This window comes from Nycticebus coucang, chromosome 4, assembly GCF_027406575.1.
Source record: "Nycticebus coucang isolate mNycCou1 chromosome 4, mNycCou1.pri, whole genome shotgun sequence".
Lineage (NCBI taxonomy): Eukaryota > Metazoa > Chordata > Mammalia > Primates > Lorisidae > Nycticebus > Nycticebus coucang.
Genome location: NC_069783.1, coordinates 144218498 through 144246033, shown reverse-complemented (window position 1 = coordinate 144246033; position 27536 = coordinate 144218498). Strand labels below are relative to the sequence as shown.

At 46.9% G+C, this 27536-nt stretch overlaps 1 protein-coding gene across 1 annotated transcript; it reads right to left on the bottom strand.

Annotated features, from left to right (window-relative positions):
- Positions 1-17309: 17309 nt before the first annotated feature.
- On the bottom strand, positions 17310-26473 carry CRYBB2 (crystallin beta B2). Its single transcript, XM_053588950.1, has 5 exons — positions 26394-26473; positions 23391-23509; positions 20449-20581; positions 19158-19300; positions 17310-17569 (listed from the first exon to the last, which is right to left on the bottom strand). Exons 1-5 carry the CDS (start codon positions 26445-26447, stop codon positions 17401-17403), a joined length of 618 nt encoding a protein of 205 aa, XP_053444925.1. The 5' UTR covers positions 26448-26473; the 3' UTR covers positions 17310-17400.
- Positions 26474-27536: the final 1063 nt, after the last annotated feature.

The window sequence follows — 27536 nt, the reverse complement described above, 5'->3', positions numbered from 1 at the left end:
ACCAGCAGGAGAGAACAATGGCAAGGCTAGACCATGGATCCCAGGGCAGGATAAGAGACAGACACCTGGATCAGAACAGAGCTGCCCAGCCAAGCCCAGCCTGGCTCAGCTAACCCACTTAGACATGTAGGCTAAGAGACATTTGTTTTTCTCTGGCACTGAGATTTTGTGCTTGTTTGTTATGAAGCATCACCTCACCACACTTAATAGATAAGAGGCACTCTTGGGAGTCAGCCAGTCCTAGGTTTAAATGCAAGTTCCCTGACTTACCAGCTATGGTAACCTAGACAACTCACTTCACTTCTCTGAGCCTCACTGATCTCATCTGTAAAATGGGGATAATAATATCATCTGTCTTGTGGAGGTTTTGTGATTTTTAAGATCATGCTTATAAAGTGTTTAGTGCAGTGTCCAGCACCACTGTGATGATTAGGAATTAAACACTCTGCACCTATTGTCTCAATGCTGATGTACAGCCTAGCGTAGGATTTGATTCTCTAGCTCAAGTGCCTGCTGTAGCTCCCTGGTTCCAAGTTCCCCAGTGTAATCTCAAGGCTGTCTCCTCCTCCTCTCATGCTCACCGACCACTCATTCTCCTACCAAATGCCCAGGACAAGTGCCTAATGCATGTCTTGATGGACCTGGCTCTCCAGCCCCATGAACCCTGTGTGCGTCCTTCTGCATCAGGCCACCTCTTTGTCCTGGCTCAGCTCCTATGTGACTATGGGACAGTCTTTAACCACCTTGGGCTATAAAGTGGTTAAGAACACAACTCTGGAATTAGCCACATTATGCTCTGAATTATGGCTTCACCACTTACCAGCTGGGTGACTTTGGGTAGGGGCTGTTCCCTTCTAGACTTTTGTTTCCTTGCCTGAAAAGTGAGGATCACTATGATCCCTTACCAGGTGGTTGTGGGGGTTTGATCCTATCATATGTAGAGAGGCATGCCCCCTCTGCCTGGCATGTTCAAGAGTAAATAATAGCGGTTAGCTAGTATTACTACTAACAAGGTCTCCATCTGTGAATGAAGGGCCTGGATTTGTCTGAAGATCCTTTGGGCACTGACATTAGAGGCTTCTGGAGGGCTTCTGTGGGAGGGAAGGTGAGGTAGAGAGCTCCCCTGGACAGTATTCCAGGTTCCCCACTTCCCTCCCAATGTTCTGTTACCTGCTTTATGTATTGAGATGCTTTGTGCAAAGTTATCCAGAAAACCATTTCTTTGCTTTAAAAAAACAAGTTCAGAAACCTTTGGATCATATGCGCTTCTTACCTGTTGGGATTTCATCACAAGGTGCTAAGAGCTGAGCAATGAGTATAAGAGGTTGTGATGCTGATGTTCATCTACTCACTGGCTTAAAAAGCAGGCCCAAACCACTGCAGGCTCCAGCATGACACGGTGATCCTGTGCTCTGCCATCCCGGAACACTCCCCTCTCTGATGGGTCCGCTCCCCAAGACTCACCACGCTGTTTCCTTTGTATATTTTAAAATCCATTTCTTGCCCCCTCAGCCACAGTCTGCTTAAGGGAAAACGACCTAGGGAGCGAGGGGACTCCTTTAAGTTTGAAGGCACAATGCAAACCAGATCGCCACCATCAACTGAAATCCCAGCGGGAGGAATCATCAGAGCGGTGGCTGGTTTCGTGGAGGGGCAGTTGGTTCCTACCTCCCTCTCTTTTTTGATCTTTTATTATGAGCTTGTTTTGATTCTGTGGTTGCTGTGATACAGAAGCCTTTGTGGCTGTTTCTGAGAGGCCTCAGAAACAAACGTGGATGCCTGTTTGTGTCAGTTCCACAGCAGCACAAGAACACAAGGGGTGGTCAAGCGTGGAGTCTAGGCCAGGAGGGAGGGACAGGGATGGGGAAGGTTGTGCAGTGGGGTCTGCAGGAGGAGGGGAGCTGGTCCCGGAGAGGAAGCCAACGGCCCCTGGGCCCCAACACAGGGACGTCGTCTGCAGAGAGTCCATTCCCTTCTGACATGCTGAGGGTCCTGCAAATTGTCTCTCCACTTCTGTGATCCTCAGTCGCCTTATTTATCCAAGAAGGCGATAGACAGATAACATGTGCCTAATCAACTTCACCAGGGTGAGGAAAGAGAAGTGCGGGGGAGAAGAGTTCTATTATTAGCCACATATCATCTCATATAATCCAATTGAGGAAGGCAAGAACCAAAGCAGTGCCGTGACCTGTCAAAGCCACACAGGCTGGGTGCAGGGGAGGCCGCGACATCTGACATTCACACTGTCTTCTACACTCAATTTACAACAGCAAAATAAGTCTACCGAATGCTTCACAGCACACCATTCTATGTGCTTCGTGTATCTGAACAGACTAATCCTCCCAACAGCACCTCTTGTCCTCATCTTTCTGGATGAGAAAATCAGAGTTCCTTGAGTAACTTGCTCAGTTGCCCAGCATGGAAATGACAGATTGGGGATTCGAACCCGGTCAGCCCACTTGCAGAGAGTTCTTGCTCTCAGCATAGCTATAAGGCCACTCAAGAAGACATTAGATAAAGTAGGCTTTGGATGCCTGGGGTATGCGCAGCAGCACGGGGACTAGATTAGTAACTTGCATTGTATCTACACAAGGAGAATGATCTTAATCTACTGCACGCTGCAACAAAACATAGTGATCTAAACGTTACCCCTGAAGTCACCCTCCACAGAGGAAAGGGGAAAATTGTAGCTAAATGTACCCTTATTTATGAAATAGTCATTACAAACTTTTATGAAGAGGTGGCCAACATCTAGAATGTAAAATTTGTAATGATAATTTTGGAAATAAACTACATTTAGCTACAATTTCCCATTTTCCCCAGGTATGGCGACTTTAGGGGGGATGTTTGGGGCTCTTGAACAACATGAATTTCAACTGGGCATGTCCACTTACATGTGGGTTTTCTTCAGCCTCTGCCACCCCTGAGACAGTAAGACCCGCCTCTCCTCTTCCTCCTCCTCGGCCTACTCAAGGTGATGATGAGGATGGAGCCCTCCAGGATGGTCCACGTCCCACTTCCTGAACAGTAAATGTATTTCCTCTTCCTTAGGATTTTCTTAATAACGTTTTCTTCTCTCTAGCTTACTTTATTGTAAGAATACAGTATATAATACACACACCATGCATGATACGTGTTGATGGACTGCTGGTTATTGGCAAGGCTTCCAGTCAATGGTAAGCCATTTAGTATTTAAGTCTGGGGAAAGTCAAAAGTTAACACAGGGTTTTTCAACTGCCCCGGATGGAGCAGGGAGTCAGTACTCTTATCCTCTGTGTTGTTCAGAGTCAACTGCAAATAAATCTTGGAAACAATTTGCTAAGTGATGCGTAGAGTATCATATTTAGGGGAAGCGTGGAAACAATACTATGTGCTGTTTGTGGACAGGCACACATGTAGTAAAAGTAAAAACTAAAGAAACAAGTGGTCACTTAAGGCAGGTAGAGAAAAGAGGGGATCCACAACAGGCTTCCACCGTAGCTGTAACATTCTGTTTATCATCAAAGAAATGTCTGAAGGAAGAATGTGCTTTGAAAAGTATAAAGGCCCAGACCACATGACACAATGTCCATAGACAGTGATGTTCCCAAATCCCTCGTACAAGGAAATGGGTACATCAGAGAAGTCCCATCTCATCCTAAGCATACCCCACCCCAATAGTACAGGTTGGTGGCCTCATTCGGTCAAAGGCAGTAGCTTCCAGCTTTCTCCTCTTTCCACAACTCCACACACTATAACCAGAGGGAACATTCGCCAGTGCCAATTGCAACAGATGACTCCCTCCCTCAGAATTCTTCCATGGCTCCCTAGTGCTTGCAGGATCGAACCCAAACTCCTTTGTGTGGTCAACATTTACCTCCACAGCCTGCACACTGCTGCCTTGCCAGCCTCACCTCCCACCATCTTTGTTCCCACACCAGCAGAAGCCACAGTTTAGAACCACGTTCGTTTCGTTCTCCCTAACCCAGTATAGTTTTTCTCACCTAGATAATTACATGCATGTGACCCTCTTGTTCTGGAAGGCCCTCCATCCCCTGCCAGCCTTGTGATTCTGATGCTCAAAGGCAGCCCCTCACCACAGTGCACATGGCAGGCCAGGAGCAGCCTGAAAGGCTAAAAGGTCAACAGCATTACCTCTGCATGTAGATAGGACTGGCGATTTCCCATGGCCCCTTTTGTTTGCTTTTTTTGGTTAAAAACTTCACACGTACAATCAATGGCAAAACTCAGCTCTTTTCACTTGAGAATAAATTAATGCCACCATTAATTAGTAAACCCAGAGGACAAAATGACACATTTCTTCTCACTCAGTCCACACTGTCCCCTCTGGCTGGCCGAGGGGCACCTGTTCCTTCTGCCCTTCCTTTCTCTGCCTCATTCCCCTCCCAAGATCTCAAGGCCAAAAGACCACAGGCAGCACCAAATTCCTTCCCCTTCCTCCTCCCAGAACTAACTAAAGCAAACAAGAATGCTCGTGTGGTCACGTGTGCATGTGTATGCACGTGTGTGTGGGTGCTCACACATGGGTGCAGAGGGGGAAAAACATTAAAATTGTTTGTCTATTTGTGATCCTATATTCCTTTTTAATAGAGTTGCTGTATGTAATATATTTCAAATATATTGCTAATGTATGTACATGCTAAACACATGCATTTATCTGGGTGTGCTTCTAGGCACTCAAATCTTACTGCTGCCCAATAACAAAGCTCTACCCTTGGACATCAGTTTCCCCATCTGTCAGATAAGGGACTTAACGCCTCCATCCTGACAGTTTATCTGAGTCTATCTCATGTAGGTGGAAACAAACACCTGCCTTGTCTTAATACAATTTGTCCTCAATTTTCACCTGCCTATCTGCAACTCTACTGAAAATCTCACCATCTGTGACCCCATCGTCTATCCTCTTTAAAAATATACACATCCACACAGCGCCTGTTGCTCAGTGGCTAGGGCGCCAGCCACATACACCTAGGCTGGCAGGTTTGAACCCAGCCCAGGCCTGCTAAACAGAGAAAACTACATCAAAAAATAGCTGGGCGTTGTGGCGGGCGCCTGTAGTCCCAGCTACTTGGGAGGCTGAGACAAGAGAATCACTTAAGCCCAAGAGTTGAAGGTTGCTGTGAGCTGTGACTCCACAGCACTCTACCAAGAGCGACAGAACAAGACTGTCTCAAAAAATAAATAACATATACACAAACACACACACACCTGGCATAAATATCCCAATTCCCTACAGTTCTTAAGCTGGAGTGATTTTTGTCCTGAGGACATATTTGGCACCAGTGAGCCTGGAGACATTTTTGGTTATCCTGACTTGGGGTTGACCTGACCATCTGGTGGGTTGCTGCTGCTGGCCAGGAGTGCTGCTGAACACCCCTCAATGAGCAAGGCAACCCCACAATACCACAGGTCAAGAGTGGTGAGGTTGAGAAGCCCTACCTCAGCATGGAAGTGTTTACTTAATGCTCTCTAGACTGGGATGGCTGGAGCATGCTCATGGCACCTGAGATGGGGGAGCATGCAAGTTTAAAAAGAAAAAAATGATGTTTGTTTTGTAGCAGCTGGGCACCAGTGAGCCTCCTGCACTCTGTTTTTCTGATGAGGATGTTGTGGCTCACCTGGTTAAGGCTGTGAGGAGTCGCCATGATGGGTTCTGGAGTCTGCATGCTGGAAGGCACTTATGTGGGTAGTCACCAAGTACAGGAGGAGGAGACTTTTGCACTCAAGCCTGAACAATAAGTTGCTTTCAGAAAATGAAGAGATGAGCACAGGCTCAGAAAACGAGAAACCTTTTCATCCAGCTGCCTGATTTTCATCACACTGACAGTCTGATTTCTCCATGGCGTTTTCCGTGGGCATGACAAATTCCAAAGATGCTATCCTGTTGCTCAAGCCTTAGTCTCTGGGTTGGACCATTCATTTATTCATTCATTCAGTAAATATCTATCAAGCTTCAACTCTGTACCAAGCTCTGGGGACATGCTGAATGCAAAATCAGGTCTAATCCCTATCTTCATAGAGTCTAGGAAGGAAATAGAAATAGCTTACAAAACCAGACAGATGAGGTGGCGCCTGTAGCTCAGTGAGTAGGATGCTGGCCACATATACCGAGGGTGGCGGGTTCAAACCCACGCCAGGTCAGCTAACCAACAACAACAAAATAGCCAGACATTGTGGTGGGCACCTGTGGTCCCAACTACCTGGGAGGCTGAGGCAAGAGAATCGCTTAAGCCCAAGGGTTGGAGGTTGCTGTGAGCTGTGACGCCATGGCACTCTACCAAGGGTAACATAACGAGACTCTATCTCAAAAAAAAAAAAAGGAAAAGAAAAAGAAACCAGACAAATACATGAAATATGTGAGATTAGAGCTTACAAAAAGAGGTGAGCAGAGAAGGAAACTAGATCATTGGAGAATTGGCCTGGCTGGGGAGGGACACCGGGCCAAGGTTTGAAGGCTACATAAGAGGCTAACTAGGCAAACTGGGGAAAGAATTAAGTTCCAGGCAGAAGAAACAGCATGTGCAAGAATCTTATGGCCAGAGGGCTCATGATGGGTACAAGGGACAGAAAAAAAAAAAAAAAAGTTTATTTATGTGGTAGGAGACTGAAGTGAAGACCAGGATTAGGTCGTGTAAGTTAATGGCTAGGGTCTTTATCTAGAGGGCAATGGGGAGCCATGGCAAGTTTAAGCAGAAGGGTCTCATGATCAGATTTGCATTTTGAGACTCCTGTAGGATCTGTAGGAGGGCAAAGCGATGTGTGAGAAGGCTGCTGGGACTGTGTGAACAGAGACAATGCAGGCCAGATCGGGGGATTGGTGAGAAGTGGGTGACTTTAACAGACACTCAGCTGCTCGAGAGGCTGATGGAAATTCAGGAGATCCACACAAGGAAATCACGTACCCTTCCTCTGGGCATCTCCTGCCAAAGCTTCCAGATGGTCTAGTCCATGGACTGTCAACTCCCACCTCAAAATAGGGAGCAAACGTTTGTTTTAGGAGGATGCTGTTGTAAAGGACTATGGCTCTGACCCGGGCCTGGCTTTGAGCCCACATTCTCCACATTTCCAGAGCCGCCACAGGACACTGGGGCCTTGCAGCCCAGGACACCCAGCCAGCATCAAAGGAGGCCCTGGCAAGGAGGAACACAGAAAGATCTATTCTGGGCTCCCTATTTTTAAAGCTGGGGTCAGGGTGCCCCATCTACCAACATTCCCAGTACTAGAAGCTTCAAAAAGCATCCCCTGACTTCCGATCAGCCTATCACCAGAGGGAGGCTCTGTGCACAGGGCTCTGTGGTGACCAGGGCAGCTGGAAAAGAGGGCTCCAGAGTCATTGATGGAGATTTTAGGGTATAGGGGTGCCAGGACAACCAGAAAGACTGATGACTATGGATTGTCATTAGTGCCCTGGGTTCAGACGCAAGTTTTCCACTTTCTACCAGCCTCAGGCAAGTCGCTTCTCCCTCTCTGAGCCTCAGTTGCTCACCTGTAAAATGGGAATAATCCGTAAATTGTTATAGGTGAGAAAGCAAGTGAATCATATAGCTGTCACTTCATCAATGCCTCCTGTGAGCCTGTCATGGTCCCAGGTGGTGAGCAGGACGTGCTTCACAGAGCTTTCATTCTAACAGGAAACCAACATTAAAGAAAAAAAGTCATGCAAGGAACCATGGAACTATCGTCACAGTGAGAGCTATGAAAGTGTCTGCAGGTGTTTCCCGGGGTAGGGGAGGAGCTAAGAAAGAAGAGGAACAAATACCAAGGCTGAGAGTCCTGCGCTGGTGCCTGTCAGCTATGCTCCCCAATGCCTGGGCTGCAGAACAGTCCCAGCTGTGGCCTGTTAGGAACCCAGCGGTACAGCGAGAGGTGAGCAGCGGGGGAGCTAGCAAAGCTTCACCTGTTTTTACAGCCATTGCCCCATGGCTGGCATCACAGCCTGAGCTTCACTTCCTGTCAGATCCCCCCTCCCACCTCCCACCTCCCACTCCCACCATCCATCTGTGGAAAAATTATCTTCCCTGAAACTGGTCCCTGGTGCCAGAAATGTTGGGAACCACTGACTATACCACATGTGAGGACTTCTTGCAGGAGGAAGGGTTCAAGACGGTGGCTCACACACAATCAGCTAGTGACTCATGCGGCTGCTCTTGGCCTGGGATTGAGATGTACGGGGTTGGGATGGTGAGTGGACTCTATCCCTATCCTCATGGAGCTCACAGCCCAGTGGGGAAGCAGGGCCGGACACAGTGTGAATAACTACAATTTCAGTTGCAAAGAAGGTGAGGGGCGTGGCCAGGGAGGGGCGATCTGAGGGTGGAGTGAGTGAGGGCCAATAATGATAAATATAAAGTCCATCGTGAATCTGTAACAATAATTCATGTAAAGTGCACCTGGAAGAAAAAGAGAATTTGAACAATATTTGGACCAATCTTTTTGACATGAGCTGCTCCTTTGGAAAATGGCAGTATGAGGCCACCTGGCTTGTCCTGCCTCTTTCCTGGGTTAATGGAGAGAGAGGTAGATTATACCCATCTATTCAATTTTGCCTTCTTTAATGGAAGAAGAAAAAATTAGCATTAATCTTACATCACACTTTTTGTTTAAAAAAAAGAAATAACATTTATCATAAATAAACTGGGCTCTAAGAATGAGCACCATCTGCCTACTTTAATGAAAGAAAGATGCAGAAAGGTGAACAGCTTAAAATACAAAACCCAAGGGTAGTGGTTCTCAAACTTGGATTTCCACCAGGGCCCCTGGGAGGCTTCTTAAACACAGACCCTGGATGCCCCATTCTGATTCAGTGGGCCTAGGGTAGGCTGAGAACTTGCCTTTCTATCAAGTTGCCAGGTGAGGCTGACAATGCTGGTTTGGGGACCACATGCAGAGAACCGCTGCCCCAGGTCAACCAGGACTATCTTAGGGATAGGTCTGCTTAACTGAGTCTCCCTTTTCTCAAAAGAGGAACCAGGGAACACTCAAGAGTATTCCCAAGGGTTAGAAACCTCTGGATTTCAACTTGGTGAGGGAGCAGCTTGGGTGGCCTGGGAGCTTGCACTCCCCTATCCCTAGCCATTACTCTCAGGCTCCATCTTGGTCACCGGGGAGTCAGTTCTCAATCCAAAGAGCACCTAAGTCCACCTTGATAGAAACCAACTCTATTTCCTGCCCCCAAAGCCCACCTGAATCATCCCTGATTTCAAGAACTACTTGTTGCAGATTTTTTATTATTTCTACCAAGATGGACCGAAAAAGCAAGAAAAGTACTGTATTATTTTCCAGGCCCTCTATAAATGGGCTTGTTTGCTTGAAAAACTTGAAATACACTCCAGAGGCCAGAGATGGCTGAGGAGGCAGGGAAATGCCCTGTCACCAGGGCCGAGACTGAGTTTTCAGCTTCTCCCTGTGGCCAGTGGTTCCATCTCCACTTCCACCTTTCAAAGGGTGCCTTGAGGACGGGGAGTTCTTCACAGTCATCACCAGCCTGAGGGGCAAGCGACAGCACACAGGGCCCTTCCAGGATTCGTGATTATGAAAAAGAAATTCTGGAAATTTGAACAATACAGAAAAGCCTAATACTGCTGATACTTTAAAAAAGTATCCAGCTCCTATTTCAACATGATTAGCCCTTTTTTAAAAAGAGGGTAGCAGTTATGTTAAACCTTTCTGAAAAAAGAAAAAAATTACATTCTTATATGGGTATCACCAAATTATCTACAGGCTCAGCAATATATGGCTTTCAGGACAAATCCAGCCCAGTCCTTTTTTATATATTTAGACCACAAGTTAAAATGGCTTTTATGGCCAGGTGCAGTGGCTCATGCCTATAATCCCAGCACTCTGGAAGTGCTAGGCCAGTGGATTGCTTGGGCTCAGGACTTGGAGACCAGTCTGAGCTAGAACAACACCCCAAATTTCTAAAAATAGCCAGGCCTTGTGGCAGGCACCTGTAGTCCCAGCTACTTGGGAGGCTGGGGAGGATTGCTTGAGCCCAGAAGTTTGAGGTTGCTATGAGCTATGAAACCATAGCACTCTACAGAGTTTTTCACATTTTTAAATGACTGGGAAAAAATTAAAGGAAGAGTATCATGTTTTCTTCCTTCTAAGGGGGAGCTAAAAAACTGGATCTCCTGGAGGTAGAGAGTAGAAGGGTGGTCACTAGACCTTGGGAACAAGGGAAGAGGGGATGAAAAGAAGTTAGTTAAATGGGTACACAAATATTAGAAGAAGGAATACAGTTTGATGTAACTACATCAGATTGTATAAAAAAAACCAACAACACATTGTACCCCACACATGCATAAAAGTATTCATGATCTATGTGCATTTGACTTAATTTTTTAAAAAGAAAAAGAAGGAATACATCATAGTATGTGATAGTACAGTAGGGAAATTACAGTTAATAAAAATTAATTGTATATTTCAAGATAGCTTAGAAAAAGTGTAATGTTCACAATACATATATAGATGTTTGAGGTGATGGGTATCCCAGTTACCCTAATGATCATTACACATTGAATGAATGTATTAAAATATTACATGTATCCCGGAAGTATGTACAGCTATGACATTTCAATTAAAAATACAAATCAATCAATCAATAATTTTTTTTCATTTTTGAATGACAGCCAAATTCAAATTCTAATGTTTACAAATACAGTTTTATTGAAACACAGCTACCCTCATTCATTTATATACAAGGTCTAACAATTCAGTTCACAAACTTATCCTAGAAAAAGTGCTACATACCTCATTGCTGAATATCACTACAGTCACCAGATTCAAAGGTAATTGTAGTGATATTCAGCAATGAGGTGTGTAGCACTTTTTCTGGGACAAAGTCCTCAAACTTATTTGTCAGACCTCTTACTATCTAAGGCTGCTTTCATGCTACACTGGCAGAGATGGCTGTCACAGAAGTTTGCCAACACCTCCTCAAGGTCATTTTTCATTATCAGTCTGCAAGGAAATATACATAAGAATAAGACTTTAGAAACTTGTTACAATTTCACAATGTCTGTTGAATATAAATTAAAACATTGGGGGTGGGCCATTGGTATATTTTTCACTTGATAGTTCGGCAAATTCATTTTTATTGTGCTCTACTAACTTTTCAGTTCATGAGGGAGTGTAAATGTGAAACAAAAAAACAAAAAACCCTGATTGCTACAGACAGTATGTATTTTTAAATATTCTTATAAATAACAAATATTGTTCTGTAACTTAACACTTTGAGTGTTTTCATGACAACATCATTACATGCAGGTCACAGACTCATTCCCCCTCTGACAGACATGTAGGTCATTTCCAGTTTTTTGCTAGTACAGATGATGTTCCCCTGGGCACCCTGAACCTACCTCCTGGTGCACATGTGGGACAGTTTTTCCAGGGTAGATACTCAGTGAGGAAATTGCAGTCTCCAGATCTTTACATCTTCAACACTACTAAATTTGGTCAAATAGTTTTTGCAAAGTGATTGTACCAATGTATACCACTGCAGAAGTGCTTTAGAGTTCTGTGCCCCAACCCTAGCAAACAGTTGGTATTGGCTGATGTTTCAGTTTGGGTTTAAAATCCTTAGGTCTGGGGGAGCTTCAGAGCTTTCACGACATAAGCTCAGCAGCTTGTTAGAAGTTGGGAAGGAGGCAAAAATGTCCACTTCTGTCCCCTCCCTCCCACTATATCCCATATTCCACCCAGTTTCCCTACCTGTCCCCCTAAGCTGTCCTGGCTTGGAGTTGCTCCAGGATTCTGATTCCTATAAAGCCTTTCTCCCACTTTTCATGCAACCCCACTCGCTAGTTCTGAGAATTCAGCATCTCAGCTTTGCTCAGCTCCACTACCCGGGAGAACAAGTGTTGTGGCAACGTTCGATTTATATCTCAGGTACTTTGAGCAGTTGGCAGCAAGTGAGACAGTCCCCAGGCACTATACCGTGAATGTATAAAGAGCAAAAGGACAAAGAGACTAACATTTATTGAGCACCTACCCAGTGTCAAGTTGGTGTCTAGCTGTGCGTGTGAATTATCAGTACCCTTGTGAGATAAAAACACCTGTATGTCCCTTGCTCAGATAAGGAAACTGAGTCTCAGAAAAGCAAGGTCATTTGCTCATCATCCACGTGGTAAGCGAGGGGCTATCTGGGGTTGGAAGCTAGCAGTGTCTGACTCCGGGGGCTAAGCGTTCTCCTTGTGCTCACTGCCTCTCTTGGGACTGCCCTGTGGCTTCCTTCCAGTCCCTGGGCTAGGCTGAGTCTGGCTCCCCCAAGAGAACCAGTCTCCCTGAAACCCAAGACACACACAGTCTGCTGGGCCCTCTTCAGGCCTGCTTGAAAGCAGTAGTCTGTTCAGGTTAATGAGCTCACCTGCCTCTCCTCTCATCTTCCTCCTCCCCCCAAGTCAGGCTGCTAAAGTAGAACTGGGGCCAGGGTGAGTTGTCATCTAAGATTGTGCCCACCCTGGAAGGGATGGAGAGGAGGGAGAGAAGGAGGGGGAACCAGAAAACAAAGTGGAAGATGAAGAGAAGCTGGGCAGAGAGGGAGAAGTCAGAGGACTACAAACAAAAGGAAATGGGAAGCCGGGGAGTGGGAAGACAGCAGGCAGGAGGAAGAAGATAAAAGTGTCTGATGAAGTTCATGCATGGCCATTGGAGTCACCCATGCTGATGGGCCACATCAGTGAGCCACAACCAAGTTGTTTACTGAGCCTCCAAGAAATCAGAAGAGCGAGAGAATAGCCAAATTCCTAAACAGGCCAGTTTCAGCCACCATGAGGAGAAAATTCCCTCTACTTTAACCTTTCCAAACAAAGTAACTTGGAAACCACCAAGCCATTTGTGTTCCCTGTCAAAGTTTCCTTCACTGTAAAGCCAACGTCCTCTGCTCAGCTCATGGGAATAGAAAGAGGTGTTGCCCTATTCTAGAATCACAAAGAAAAGCTGATTCAGATCTTTAAAACTAGATTTGTTGTCATTTTGTCTTTTGACGGGCATGAATGAATGAATACCTCCCCACAAATGCTCCCACTCTGCTGCAGCTGGCAACATCCAACTCCTCCGGTGAAATCCAAGACGCCTCCTCCAGGAAGCCTTCCCTGACTGCCCCACCTCCCTTCACTTCTGTGCTCTTTTACTGAGGGTCCCACTGAGCACCTGGCTCTGCCCGAAAGACTTCACGGACATCACCTCATTGACTCTTTACTGTAACCCTATTGACCCCATTTTGGGGAAAAACGGAAGCACAGAGCAATTATTCTAAGTCTCAGTGGTTGAGCGGCAGAGCTGGGGCTTTGCTACTTGGTTTCCAGTGATATAGTGGGTGGCAAAGTGCTTTGGAATCTTGGAAGCACCTTCCTAAGTCAAAGTATCATTGCTAGATTTGTCTGACTTTCTGTTTTTTCCTTCCCCTCCCAACAGGCTTTGGAAAGGAAAGCTGCTGAAAGAAATGGGACCCTAGAGGCCGGCCCTACCCTGTCAGCAGCGCAACGGGGAATCTCCCTTGATCCCCGACGTCCTGGCAGCGGGAGGCGAGGCCCTGAGGCCCCGCCCAGCTGGGCTGCCCGCTGTGACTGATGGCACTCGCCTCCAATCAAGATGGCAAGCAGCGCTGGCCGGCGTGCCGGCAGCTCTGAGGATGGCGCTTTGCTGACACCTGGTGGTTAAAAAGGGAAGTGACTCTTTGAGGGTGGGAAGGAGGGGTTGGCTGGGTCTTAGGGAGACGGCAGGCAAGGGAGGGTGGAGAGTGATGTGGACAGAGCAGGAGATGACCAGGGGAAGGGAGGACGAGGGAGGTGAGGAAGAGGAAAGGGGGAGGGAAGGTGGGTGAATTGGGCAGAGCAAGAAAGGGAGGGAGAGGGGAGAAAGAAACAGAAAACAAGACAAAGAGACAGACAAGGAGAGACGGAGAGATGGCAAAAGACACCAAGGGTGAGATGAGAGAGACAGAGAGGAAAGAGGGCGGCAGAGAGAGACAGGAAGGTGGAGAGAGAAACATATCAACAGAAATAAAGACAAGTTGGAAGAGACGGGGAGAGAGAGAGAGAATGAATCAGAGACTCAGGGTAAGTGACAGTGACTTGTAGAAGCCATCAAATCCTGCCTCATGGACACCCATCCCTGGTGTCTCCCCTCCCTCCATGGCAGATGGTGTTCTATGAAAATAGCCACCATAACATCTCACCCTATATGTTTACCTCCCCCCCCTCCACCATTAACTGGTGGAAGCCTCTGTCTCCTCTGTTTGAATCTGGGCACGGCTATGTGACCACTATCTCTTTGAACAGAGCAAGGAAGTGGTGCTGTGTGATTTCCAAGGTGGGGCCATAAAAATGCCTATACAAAGCTCCCATCTTTCTTCTGGGACACTGTTAGAATCCTGTCACCAGGCTCTGAGGAAACCTAACAGCCACATGGAGCATCCATGTGCAAGTAACCAACTTAACAACCTCAGCTGAGGCCGCAGTCAACAGCCAGCATCAACGTCCAGCTGTATAACTCACCCCCAGCCTCTGAGCCACCCTCAATGGCTGCCTGGAGCAAAACTGAACTGTCTCCACTGGTTCTGCCCAGATTACAGATTTGTGAGCAAAATAAAAGATTGTTTATGATTTACTGCTCGTTTGGGTAGGTTGTTAATAGTAGTAGATAACCAGACTCCCCTCTTGGCGCCACCTGTCACACATATACATCATTATTCTTCCCCAGTCTCTCAGGACCTTGCCAACCATCCAAAGTTTCTGTGTCCTAAATTCCCCACCACACCTTGAACACTAGAAGATTCCATGCTTTCTTGCTTACGTACTCTGTTCCATTTGGCAAGATTGTTGTGTTCCCCAGGTTTCGCTGGGGAAATGCCAACTCTACTTGAAAAAACCTACTTCTTTGGGAAGCCTACCTTGGCTAAGCCCTTCCTTTCCTTCGTGTCCCTGGCACCTTCCTCTCACTATCAGCATATTAGTTTGCTAGGGCAGCTGATATAAAGGACCACAAAGCAAGTGGCTTATGCAATAGAAATTTATTGTCTCACAATTCTGGGCTAGAAGTTCAAAGTCAAGGTGTGGGTAGCATTAGCGCCCTCTGAGGGCTTGGAGGGAGAATCTGTTCCATGCCTTCTCTCTTAGCTTTTGGTGGGTTGCTAGCCATCTTTGGCATTCCTTAGCTTGCAGAAGCATCACTGTGATCTTCTTCTTCTTATGGCGTCCTCCATGTGTCTGTGTGTCCAATTGCCCCTTTCCATAAGGGCACAGATCATATTGGATGAGGGGCACATCCTATTCCAGCATGATCTCATCTTAATTTAACCCATTCCCTCTGCAATGACCCAATTTCTAAATAAGGTCACCTTCCAAGGTACTGGGGGTTAGAACTTCAACATATGAATTTGAATCTAACCCATAATAATTACCATGGCTCTATTCTCAAGCTGTTACCCCCAGAGGTGGAGATCCCTGGGAATAGGGAGTCTCTCTCTTTGGATTGCAGGAGTCACACAGGCACTTAAGTGTTGGATGAAGAATGAATGAAGAAGTGTAAGATAATGACATTTGTTGAGTGCCTATTAGTGCTCACCTTCATGAAAATCGTTTCAACCCCTTTAGCTCTTTCAACAAGGTTTTCCATTTTTCCAAATTTGAAGGGATTTCTCTAAATTGAGGGATAAAAGGGGCAAGAATAGATGAAACATTCCTGAAGAAGAAGAATGATTTAAGGGACTGCAAGACTTATTACAGAGCAATAGACACAAACATGGCGTGGTAAGGGTATACACAAAAAGACCACAGCAACAGAAGAGATCCCGCAAATTCCCAAAATAGACTCTGTGTCTGTGTGGAAATGTAATAAATGAAAGATGACATTCCACCACCATGGGGGAAATGGACTTCTCAGGAATTTTTTTCTAGGACAACAACTGTCCAAAATGGAAAAAAGAAAAATAGAAATTGGATCCCTACTGCACACTATACACAAAAATCAGCTCCCAAAAGGTTAGGAACTTCAATGTGAAGAGCAAAAGTTTAAAATGTTTAGGGAAGGCTCCGCACCCATAGCACAGTAGTTAGGGCACCAGCCACATACACTGAGGCAGGTGTGTCCGAACTTGGCCTGGGTCTGCAACTGCAGCAACAAAAAAAATAGCTGGGCATTGTGGCGGGCGCCTGTAGTCCCAGCTATTTGGGAGACTGAGGCAAGAGAATTGCTTAAGAGTTCGAGGTTGCTGTGAGCTGTGATGGCACAGTACTCTACCGAGGGTGACATAGTGAGAATCCGTCTCAAAAAAATATATATATATATGTTTAGGGAAAAAAAAACACTGGGGAATACTTTTTTTACCTAGTCTTAGAAGAAATTTCTTAAAGACATGGAAGGCACTACCCATAAAGGAAAAGGTTGTTGCTTGACTACATTAAAATTTAAAACTGCAATTAAAGACACCAAAAACAGAGTGAAAAGAAGCTACTCCCTGGAAGCAGACGTTTACACTACATATAACCAACTAAAGATAAGTCTAAAAAAGAGAACGTCTGGTTTATCCTATTTCCCCCTCACCGTAGCCCTATGGGGGGGGCACTATCTTGCTCCCATTTCTCCAAGTAGAAATGGCCAGGCTCTGAGAAGTAAAATGACTTGCCGGAGGCCCTCTTCCTGACCAGTGCCCCGGGACACCCATCTGAAAGCAGGCCTGCCAGATTCAAGAACCCAACCTCCATCCCAAATGACCACGTCCTCCTGAGCCTGGCTACACTCAAGATTCTCAGTTCAAGATGTTCATCCTCAAGGAAGTATCTTAGATGGGTGTGGATTCTTAAATTATTAATAGTTAATTTAATGATGAAGGGATCAAGGAACACAGAAATGCACAGACATGTAATTATGACCTCTTCCTGGCATGGGCTGGGGGCTTCAGGGTTCCTGGCTCATGTGATATATTAAAAAAAAAAAACCTCCCAGACTCAAAGGGGTAATGCAGTACTATGGGAGTGACAAGCACAAGTTAGGTTTGTAAGGACTGGGGCACCCCTGAGAGTGACTGTGCTCGGCAAACATGTGAGATGGAACCCGGGAGCTCAGTCAAGTCAGCCACTTGAGGAGCTCAGGAGTTGTAAGTTAGGTGAAGAAACAGGCTAGAGAGGTTGGACAACGTGTCCAAGGTCACACAGCAAGTAGCTGCAGACTAATAAGATTCAATGAGCGCCTTGTTGCCCTGTCCCTGGGCCATCACACACTTGCAGATTCTCTCTCTCTCTTTCACTAACACACATGCATGCACACACCCCAGCTCACTAACTGGGAATAAAAGACCTGCAGCAGACACATTGCAAGTCACACTTTATTCACTCGCGTGAGGTCTGGAGGGGTCCTAGGCAGCAGACCTGGCTCCTGGGGAGGAGGGGCAGCAGGGGGACACTAGTTGGAGGGGTGGAAGGCGCCTCGTTGGTGCCACTGCATGTCACGGATGCGGCGCACAGACTGCACCTGGGGGTGGGGGGCTCCAAAGTCGCTGCTGTCCTTGTAATCTCCCTTCTCCAGCAGGTACTGCAGCCCGCGGTAGCCGGGGTACTGGTAGCCAACCCATCTGCAGGCCAGAGGTGGGAGAGGGGAAACAGGGAGACAGAGAGAAGGGGGAATAGACAGAGGGAGCACCCCTAAGCCACTGGGGAAAGGGGTGAAGCCCCTCAACCTTTGCATGCTTCCTGGGGGGCTGAGCTGGACACCTCCTTCCACCCCACCCTTCTAATAATTGAGCCTCTACTTTCTTCCTTCTCTTGATGGGGACCTCACTGTCTCCTGAGGCAGATTTTGACTAAGGCCTGGCGGGAGGATCAGAGCAAGGAGTGGTCTTAAGCTCACTGAATCTTCAAGTAAGACAAATCTCTTAACCACCTCTGTCCACACCCATCCCACCACCCAGCCCAGCTGCACAGTCAAAGGAGTGCTGGGGAAGTTCCAAAAGCCTTCTGTGATCCCCCTCACTGTTTGAAGTATTTACTAATCACTAACCCCCTTGAGCATCAGAAGAAAATTATAATCTTTTCCCCGGGAAATATCATGTAGCCCTGGCCTGCAAGGACCTGCCTAGTCAGTCTCTGGGGACACACCCAGCTCCTGTGACCTGCATCTCTGCACTGCAGCCTCAGGCTCACCATGCTCCTCCCACCACAGAGCCTTTGCACAGGCTGCTCTCTCTGCCTCGGATGCTCTTCCTTGTCCCCTTTGCTCCTGCAATTTCTACTCTTCCTTGAGATTTCAGCTCAAGGGTCTCTTCCTCAAGGAAGTAACTTAGATTTGTGTGGATTTTTAAATTATTAACGGTAGTTCCCTCTAGACTGTGGACTACACAAGGCAGATCCCTTTAAACTTCCTTTACATACTGAGCACCTAACAGTGCCTGGCTCATGGCAGTACTTGACAAATTAAATCAATAAAAGGATTGATGAGTGAATAAAGAGGAATCTGAACACAGAACTTGGCACACAATTTTAGGAGCCTGAGAAACCCTAAGAAAGGAGTATGTGTTGCTAACGTGGCTTTCTTGGGGAAACACTATTATAGTGTTTGCCAATTTCTGTGGTGTAAATACCCCCACTGTGGCTGCTTGAAAACTTCCAATGATTAATCAAACCACAAAAAGTTCAGAGGATTCAAAAGTGGGCCAGAGCTCATCAATGGATCTCCATGGAATCCAAATTTCACATTGAGAAATCCCTCAATTCTGATGGCCAAAGTCTATGAGCCTACGGAGTTGGATTCAGTGAAAAATGACAACTCTTATTTCCAAACTCAGGAGCTCATGGAGTCAAAGGCAGCATGGAATGGACCTTGTGCTCCTGCTTCTCACACTTCTGTTAAAGACTATTCCCACCTTTCTGCCCCCGTGACATAGGACATATGTGTCCTGCTCACTCACTGGGTCTGAGGTTAAGGCCGAGGTTTCCCTACTCCAGGAACAGGCCACTGCCCTAAATGCAGCCCTGGATGGAACTTTGGGGCCTGCAAGCCATATATGGGCTGGTGATTTCCACCCACTTTCCTAAGGGAAGACTGAGGTTGGGAGAGCACAGTGATGTGTGTGAGATCACCCAGGAGTCGAGAACAGAGGAGGACCTGGGACCCCAGAGTCCACTTTCTCAGGAAGGGATGGCCAGGGCAGCACATGCACTCACGTGCCACTCTGCACCCGCACAGATGACACCTTCTCCTGGTAGCCGTGGGCGTGGAAACTGGGCACATCATCGTCAATGATTTCCATCTTCTTTCCCGTGAAGTTGGGGTTTTCATAGAGGATGATCTTGTGCTCTTGGCTGTCCTGTTGATGGGGGGGGGGGCAGTATGGGTGAGGGGCCCCGGAGGTAGGATCAACATGCTTCACCCATGACCCTCTGTGTTACGATACACCCACCATGTGTTATGATGGCTGCCATCGGACAGCGGCCATTTGTTGAGTTTCTTCTACTGGGCCTTTTTCATGTAACAGACACTCTTAAGATTCTACGCTTTGGGGAATATTTGATTATGAAGTGTCAGTTAGTCACCCACAGCCTCTACTTCCTCTTTAATAAATGGCAGCCACAATCTACTCTAACACACACACACACACACACACATTTATTGCGCCTCTAGTAGGCACTCAAGATACTTGAGTTTTTCTTTATCTCCGCATCTCTTCTCGTTCTCCTGTTCCTAAGACATTCTTCTTAGGTATCTCATTTCACCTTTTAAACAACTCCTATGCCATTTGGCTGATAAGAAGACTGAAGCTCAGAGGGATAAAGTGGCATGCCCAGGGTCACACAGCTGAGACTCGCAGATCCAGCATATGAATCCAAATCTACGGGTTGCTAAGTCCAACTTTGCTCAATCTTCTATCAAGTTCTGGAAGGAACTAGACTGAACTCAGGAGATTTGGGGTGTAATTGGACATGGCTGGGCCTTTTCCCCTTCCTGAGGATTCACACACTGTCAGCAATCAAGATTAGAGAAGCACGAAAGCTCACACTGGCATGAATCCTGAATAAGAACAAAACCACTGTTTCCTCCGCTCCCAAACGCAGAATTTCTTTTAATATTTATGATGGCTTTTGTTTCTGGACCAATTACTCTGTGGGAACTGCACACCCCTGGGAGCACCACTCACATAGACTAGCACATGAACAGCAGCCCCCTGGAGTATTTCGTCACCTTGTGAATGGATCCCCCCAGAGCTGTGCAAGGTAACGGCCCTCAGGCTTAGCATATTGGAATCTAAGGACAGTAGATACTGTAAAATATCCCCATTTTACATATGAAGAAACTGAGGCTTATGGAAGTAAAATGACTTTGAAAGGTCACACAGTGAAGAGATCTTTTGCAAGTCAGAAGGGGCACAATGCCAGAGGTGAAGATTCCATCCTGGTCCCAGGACCTCTGACTCCGAGGGGCCAAACAGAGGAAGTAGGCCGATGGGCAGGGGCTCACCACTTTGATGGGCCTCAGGGAGCTGAGGGAATCCGTCCTCCGGCTGCTGGTCCATGAGTCCCAACGGGGGTACTCACCCTTCTCAAACACAAACTGCTCACCCTTGCAGTTGGCTTGTTCATAGCCCACCCAGCTGTGATGGAGACACAGAGAGAGGGAGCAGGTCAGCACATTTCCTGTGGCAGAACTCTGGCTACTCACTCTGGCCACTGAGGATTTACTCTCACCTAGCCTAGCAAGCATGAGCAGCCCCATCTAAAGCCAAACACAACAAATTCAAGTGTATGGTCACCTCCGCTGTCCAGAACTCAGTGCTATGCTGCCTTCGACCATCCGGAACTCAGTTAAGAAATAAGAAGGGAGTCCAAAAGACCGCCCAGCAACAAATGCCAATATACAGACCCCCATGCATAAATGCTGATAGTGTGCTGATAAATTAATAGCCAACTGCTAAAAACAGATGAAAAACAAGCAATCCTGATTTGCAGAATTTGCCAGTTTCCATGGTGCAATGCTCCCACCATGACAGATTTCAAGCCATCCATGCAATGCAAGTGAGAGTGTATTTGGAAAGAGGTGAGCACAGTCGGCTTCCACCCTGAGAACTGGCCGAAGACCACCACTGGGTCTAAAACTCATGCACTTTATTCACACCAGCCTCTCTCTTATTTCTGTTGTTAAGTTTCTTGATTCAAACTTCACACAAAACTCATACTGTCTTTTAGAGTCACAACAGAAAAGAAACAGTGCATTCGACAGGGGAAGGATTACCTTTAGGTAGAGCCTGGCTAACAGGAAAAAGAAGGCACAAACCTCAAAATGCCTGGCTCTCTGGGGCCATTTGATGCAGAGGCAAACATTTCAGCATGGAGTAATAACAGCTGCTCAGAACAATAATTTAAGCCACTAATGAAAAAGGAGATGGTGTTTAATGTCATATCCTAGGAGACTATTTAGTTTTGATACAATAATTCTGCTTTATGCAATGTGTCCTTAGAAAATAGTTGTCATGCCAGGCATGGTGGCTCATGCCTATAATCCTAGCACTCTGGGAGGCTGAGGCAGGAGGACTGCTTGAGCTCAGGTGTTCAAGACCTGAGCAAGAGCAAGACCCCATCTCTACTAAAAATAGAAAAATTAGCTGGGCATCATGGCAGGCACATGTAGTCTCAGCTACTTGGGAGGCTGAGGCAAGAGGATCTATTGAGCCCTGAATTTGAAGTTGCTGTGAGCTAGGATACCTACAGCACTCTACCCAGGGTGACAGAGTGAGACTCTGTGAAAAAAAAAAAAGGAGAGAAAGAAAGAAAGAGAGAAAAAAGAAAATAGCACCTCATAGATTACGTGTATTCATTATCGTATTGTTTGTATCAAATAATCAAAGCAACTTAAACATCTAGCAATCAGGGCCTGGTTAAAAAAAATTATGGCATATGCCATCACAAAATGTTACAAAGCTATGATGAATAATTACATAGAACACAATTCTCAAACTTAACTGGGTGTAACTATTACTAAGTGAGCTTCTTAAATGTGGGTTCCTGGGTTCTAGAACTGAGAGTTTAGTTTAATGGGGCTGGGGTGGGACCCAAAAACCTGAATTTAAACTACCTTCTTTCTGTGATTCTGATGCAGATCAACCTCAAACCACTCTGAAAATCACCAACAGAAAATATCACTTAATAACAAGGAGAGAATTCATGCTCTTCATAAATTTTTGAAATGAATTAAGGTTTTTACATTTTGTATAGCATGATCCAACTTTGATTTTTTAAAAAGCATATAAATATGTTTATATACCCAGAGAAAAATCCAGATTTATAGTAAAATCCTAACAATAGTTACTTTTGAGTAGTAAGATTACAGAAATATGGGGGGTTTTGCCCTAAACCATATCTTCTTAATTTTAAACAATAACAATTAATAAAAATATCAAATGTCATATCTATTTTTCAAAAAGCAGAGGAGTGTAAAAGTCATCTGGGAAATTCTTACATCAAAATATTTTAATAAAAGATAGCTGAAAATCAGACAGCGTGCTTTAATGATCAGCTTTTCAATTATCTGGAAAAGCATGTTCTTAGATGCGGTGATTTTTCTGAGCATGTCAGATAACTGAGGCTCTGCAGGACTACTTCTTTAGCTGTGTTCTGCACGTCTTCAGAATCTGACCCATTGCACTGTGCAGAATTCCCTGAGAACCTTGCAGGTTAGGGTGGGTCACCCTAGGTAGGATCCCCAGCCACACCACACTTCTGACCTGTTGGGTGAGGCCACCAGTGGACACCCCTGCTCCCTGAGTCTCTCAGAGAGGAGTGGCCACAGAACCACAAGTGTCTCATGCTCCCTGCAGGCTCACATAGGACTGTGGCCAGATACATGACATGGGGTGAGCCAACGAATCGTCTCCCTTCTCTCTTGGGTAGAGAAAAGCCTGTCAGCAGATCTGTAAGGATCCGTATCAGCAGGATTTTGGAAGGGAGGAGAGATGCAGAGCTGGGACATCTAGTCTTAAACTCCTCGGGAGAGTGAGGACACTCCTGAAGCCATATATTGGCAGTGGTAAAAGATGCAGGACAGTCACCATGTCCATGTCCCTTCCTCAAAGAACTGGCTGACCTTTGTGTCAGGCTTTTTGCATGAGCTGTCTCCTTTTGTCCTCAGAGACAGAGTTATCCTTTTCCTACAGAAGAGGAAATTGAGGCTCAGAGAGGGAAGCGGTCAGTCTAAAGCCACACAGCCCACAAGTGGCAGAGCCAGGGTTTGAACTCAGCTCTGTCTGACTCCAGAGCACGAATTCTCTCCATAGGCTTCCAGACCCCCAAATCCTCACCCCCAGATCATACAGTCAGGAGCACAGAGAACACAGATCTACCCAACTCCACAGCCTGATTGCCTCATCCCAACAGCCCCTGACCAGGTGAGGCCAACCAAGAACTTACGGTCCGGATTGCACCAGCACAGAGCCAGCCTTCTCCACGCCAGTCTCCTTCAGGTTGGGGCAGGGCCCATTGAGCTCATGCGAGTGGCCCTGGAAGTTCTCCTGCTCAAAAATGATGATCTGCAATAGGAATGGAGAGTCAGACCCCATCACGACAGAGAAGAATGAGAGCCGGACAGTGGGGTGGAGAGGGAGGGAGCTCTGAGAGTCGTGGAGGATGCTAACGGGCTCCAGCTTTGAGAGGCACAAACCACACGTCTTAATCAGACAGTCCTTGCTCTGCGGGCTGCCAGCTGTGAGACCTTGAGCTTATGTTTCTCCTCTCTGATCCTCAATCTCCCCATCCGTAAAATATGAAATAAAGATAAAATAATACTCCATGGTGTTTTCACAAAGATTCGGGGGAGTGTAATGGTTAGCTTGTAGCATTTGCTCTGCTTGTGGGAGACATAACTAAGTTAATTACCAGGCAAGTAGTGGAGCTAAAATCTGAGCCCATGCTTGCCTATATGGCTGAAACTGAAGCAGCACTTTGCAAACTCTAACATGGAAAATGCAGTTTCTGAGGGAGTTTCTGCATTTCCAACCAGCTCCCTGGTGATGTTGGTGCCATTGGTCCATGGACCACATTAGGAGTAGCAAGGTGCTAGATCGCGCTATTTGGACTTCTGTTCACATTAAAGCTGGACCAATACCTCCAAATACACTCCTCATCTCCACTTCACTTATAACTACCCATACCTGTGCCTTTTCCTGGGTCTCCCTATGACCTCTCCCTTGAGATACTTCTTCGGGGGACTTCACTCCCTTTGCCTCACCTAGTCCCCTCATCAACCCAGGGCAGAGGGCTTGCAGGATTCCTAATGGGAAAACAGAATTTCTGCAAAGTGAAGGGACCCACCCATCCAAGTTCTACCTGGGGAAGCTGGCTGCCACCTTTTATGATTCCAGCGAGAATTTGGGGGCAAAGCTTTTCCAGCCACACTTCCCCAGGGAGCTGCCTCTGGATGAGAGATGGGCCGAGGACAGCAGGCTCCCAGGAGGCACAGCTGCAGAATGCACATGGTCAGCACTGGCTGGATAAACATGGCCCTCTCTCCTAGGCCAGGGATTAGCCACATAAAGGAAGAGAAAGGGGTGCCCAACAGAGCTCAGAGATAAATTCTATAGGCTCAATCCAGCTTTTACGATCACTGACCCAGCCAGACATGGGGTCAGCAGACAAGGGTTCTGATGTGTCCTCTGTTGTGTAGAGCTCTGCAACCCTACAAAGCAATTTGATTACTCTGAGCCTCAGCTCCTCATCTGACAAGTGTGGGATCATGCCTATTTTGCAGAGTTACCATAAAGAATCAAGAAGATGGAAGTTAGTGGCTAGTTTATTAGTACCTTGACCGGGGACACAAGGGCTTGCCGGGTAGGGGTGGTGGTTGGTGAGGAAGGTCAGATTCTTCATGCACTTAAAAGGCCACTGAGAGTTCAGGAGCTCAGTATTTTTATTATTGTTGTTGTTATTAAACAATATAATGGAGGCTAAAATTTCACATGTTGTCTAATCTATTAAATCTGTACTGGTCGATAAGCAGCCATTAGCTACAAAGGGCTATTGAGCAGGTGTAATTCATTCAAATTAAGACATGCTACAGTATGAAATACATGTCTCATTGTGAAGATTTAGTACGGAACAAGGAATGTTAAATATGTCCCCAATAATTGTTATATCGATTGCACATTAAAATGTTCACCCTTTGGATGTATTTTGTTTAATAAAATGTAATATGAAAATTCACTTTGCCTGTTTATTTTTCCTTTTTTTAAGAACACAGCTACTAAAAAATTTTAGACTGCATATGTGGTTCACATCATATGTCTATTGGTTAGTGCTTCTTGATGTTCTTCAAACTCACACTGTTAATTTCCATCCCAGGGCCTTTGCACCTGCTGTTCCCTCTGCCTGGATATACTCACCATTCCCTGTCCCCAACTTTCACATGGCTGCTCCCTCCGTTGACTCAACTCTCTGCTTAAACATCACCTCCTCCAAAAGGCCCTCCTGGACCACCTGAGCTAAAACAACCAGTGCTCCTCCACCTCCAGCTCTCTGAAACCCCTGACCCTACTTTATATTTTTTTGCATAATTTCTCATTACTCGAAATCATATATTTGTTATATTATCTTTGCTTCTTCTAAAAAGTAAGCCCTGTAAGGAACATATTGGAGTGAGCAGGTGAGGGGCTGCATCAGTTCAGGCTTCCCTATCCAGGGAGGCACCAAGTCAGACAAAATCGTAGTTGCAGATGGAACCCGAGCTCAGGGCTCCCAATGCAGAAGGCACAAGAGGGCAGCTGGGTGGGTGCTTGTCAACAGAGGCTTGGGGGCAGGGTGGGGTACAAGCCTCTGACACTGGGGTAAGACCCCACCCACCCTTAGGAGGGCAGGAGGATGAGAAAGCACAGAAGTCACTGTCAGCTGGCCTTAGGTGGACACACACCAGGTATTAGGCTGCACCTGGTTTCTTGGCCTTGTCACGACCACCACATGCAGGATACCTGCCTCTCCTCATTTTATAGAGGTGGAAACTGAGGCTCAGAGAGATCAAGGGTTGGCCCAGGGCTGCACAGCAGATGTGGAGCCAGGAATCACACACCCCAACCCCCTTCACAAGCCCCATCTCTGACTGTGACAAAGGGTCTTCCCAGCCTCGGGGAGCCTGCCAGGTAATGGGAATGGGACAGCAAGGAGGGAAGATAAACTTAAGTCCCCAAAGCCCGAAGCTGGTGCTAGGAATCCTGGCCTGAGGGCCACAGGCTGGGGAGGGACCTTCAGAATCAGCCTCCCCCCGCCCCCCGGCCCCGGGTGTGGGTTGGGAAGACAGAGTCGCAGGGAGACGCAGGAGCAGAGAGAGGAACCCAGGAAGGAAGATGCCAGGCCCACTGTGTACAGGGAAGACAAGTCTGGAGAGCAGCATCTCCGGCTCATTCCCTCCCTCCGAGAGGTACCCACCTTGGGGTTGAGGGTCTGAGGCTTGCCCGCCTGGGTCTGGTGGTCTGAGGCCATGGTGGACTGTCCTGTACGGGAGCGACCTGAAAGACGTGGGAATCATCAGTGAGAACCTTGCCGGCCCTCAGCTTTCTCACTCTGCAGAGTGAGAGTGGAGTCTTGGGATCACTCTCCTCCAGCTTCAAAGCCTCAGATCATCCCAGAGCTGTGAGGTCAGTAAGCAGCTGCCTGAACTTCCAGCCTCAACTTGAGAACAGCTGCAGTGGGAGGGGAAAACGAGGTCTACTAAACAGGGATATAAACTAGAGCTTTAAGTGAAGCCCTCAGCGGGTTCCCATAACTGATTCTGTACAGAATGCAGACCTGTCAACTCCAGAACTTCTGCTTCTGTGGAAAAAAATTTTTTAATTGAAAGAAACTGGTATGGAACAAACAAAAACTACACACTGCCTGGGTTCGCTGGTGTGGTGTCTCCCAGTTTGAGAACTCAGAAAGTTCCCCGTAGCCCTTGGCCCTTGCCCCTGACCTCCCCCACACTCCAGATGCCTCTCCCCCTCCCAGTACCCAGAATTCTCCTCTGTTCCCCTGGTCTTCCTCTCCCATCAGTGAGCTCCTCTGTTTTGGAGCTCATGCTGCAGGAAAGCAAAGAAATGAGAGCACCAGTGGCAGCCAGGCACTGCGCTAGGCAGCAGGCTGCGCTGGTGAGAACACTGGAAGACTCTGAAGAATTGTCAGCCTCTCCTATCCTCCGGGAAGGGCATCAACGCAGGCCGTGTTTCCCCTGGAGTAAGAAAGGAAACCTGGCCTCCTTCCTCAAAGATAACGTCCAGCTTCAGTAGCCCCTTTCACACAAGAGACCAGGACTAGATATCCCCCAGTAGGAAGAAATTCAGTTAAGCAGTTTGGGAACCACACCTGCTAACCTCTCCCAAGAAACCAGCCCTCCAGGCTCATGACAGAACTGGACGTCCTGCCATGACGTTCCCCTGTCCCCAGTGTTGTCAGACTACAGAAGATGAGGCTCAACAGGTCCAGCTCAGGTGACCGCTCTGCCACCTGGCAGAATTGTGGCCCTGGGAGGGTCACATCCTCTCCCTGTGCCTCACCTTCCTATTCTGTAAAGCAGGGCCAGTAGCGGTGTCTAAT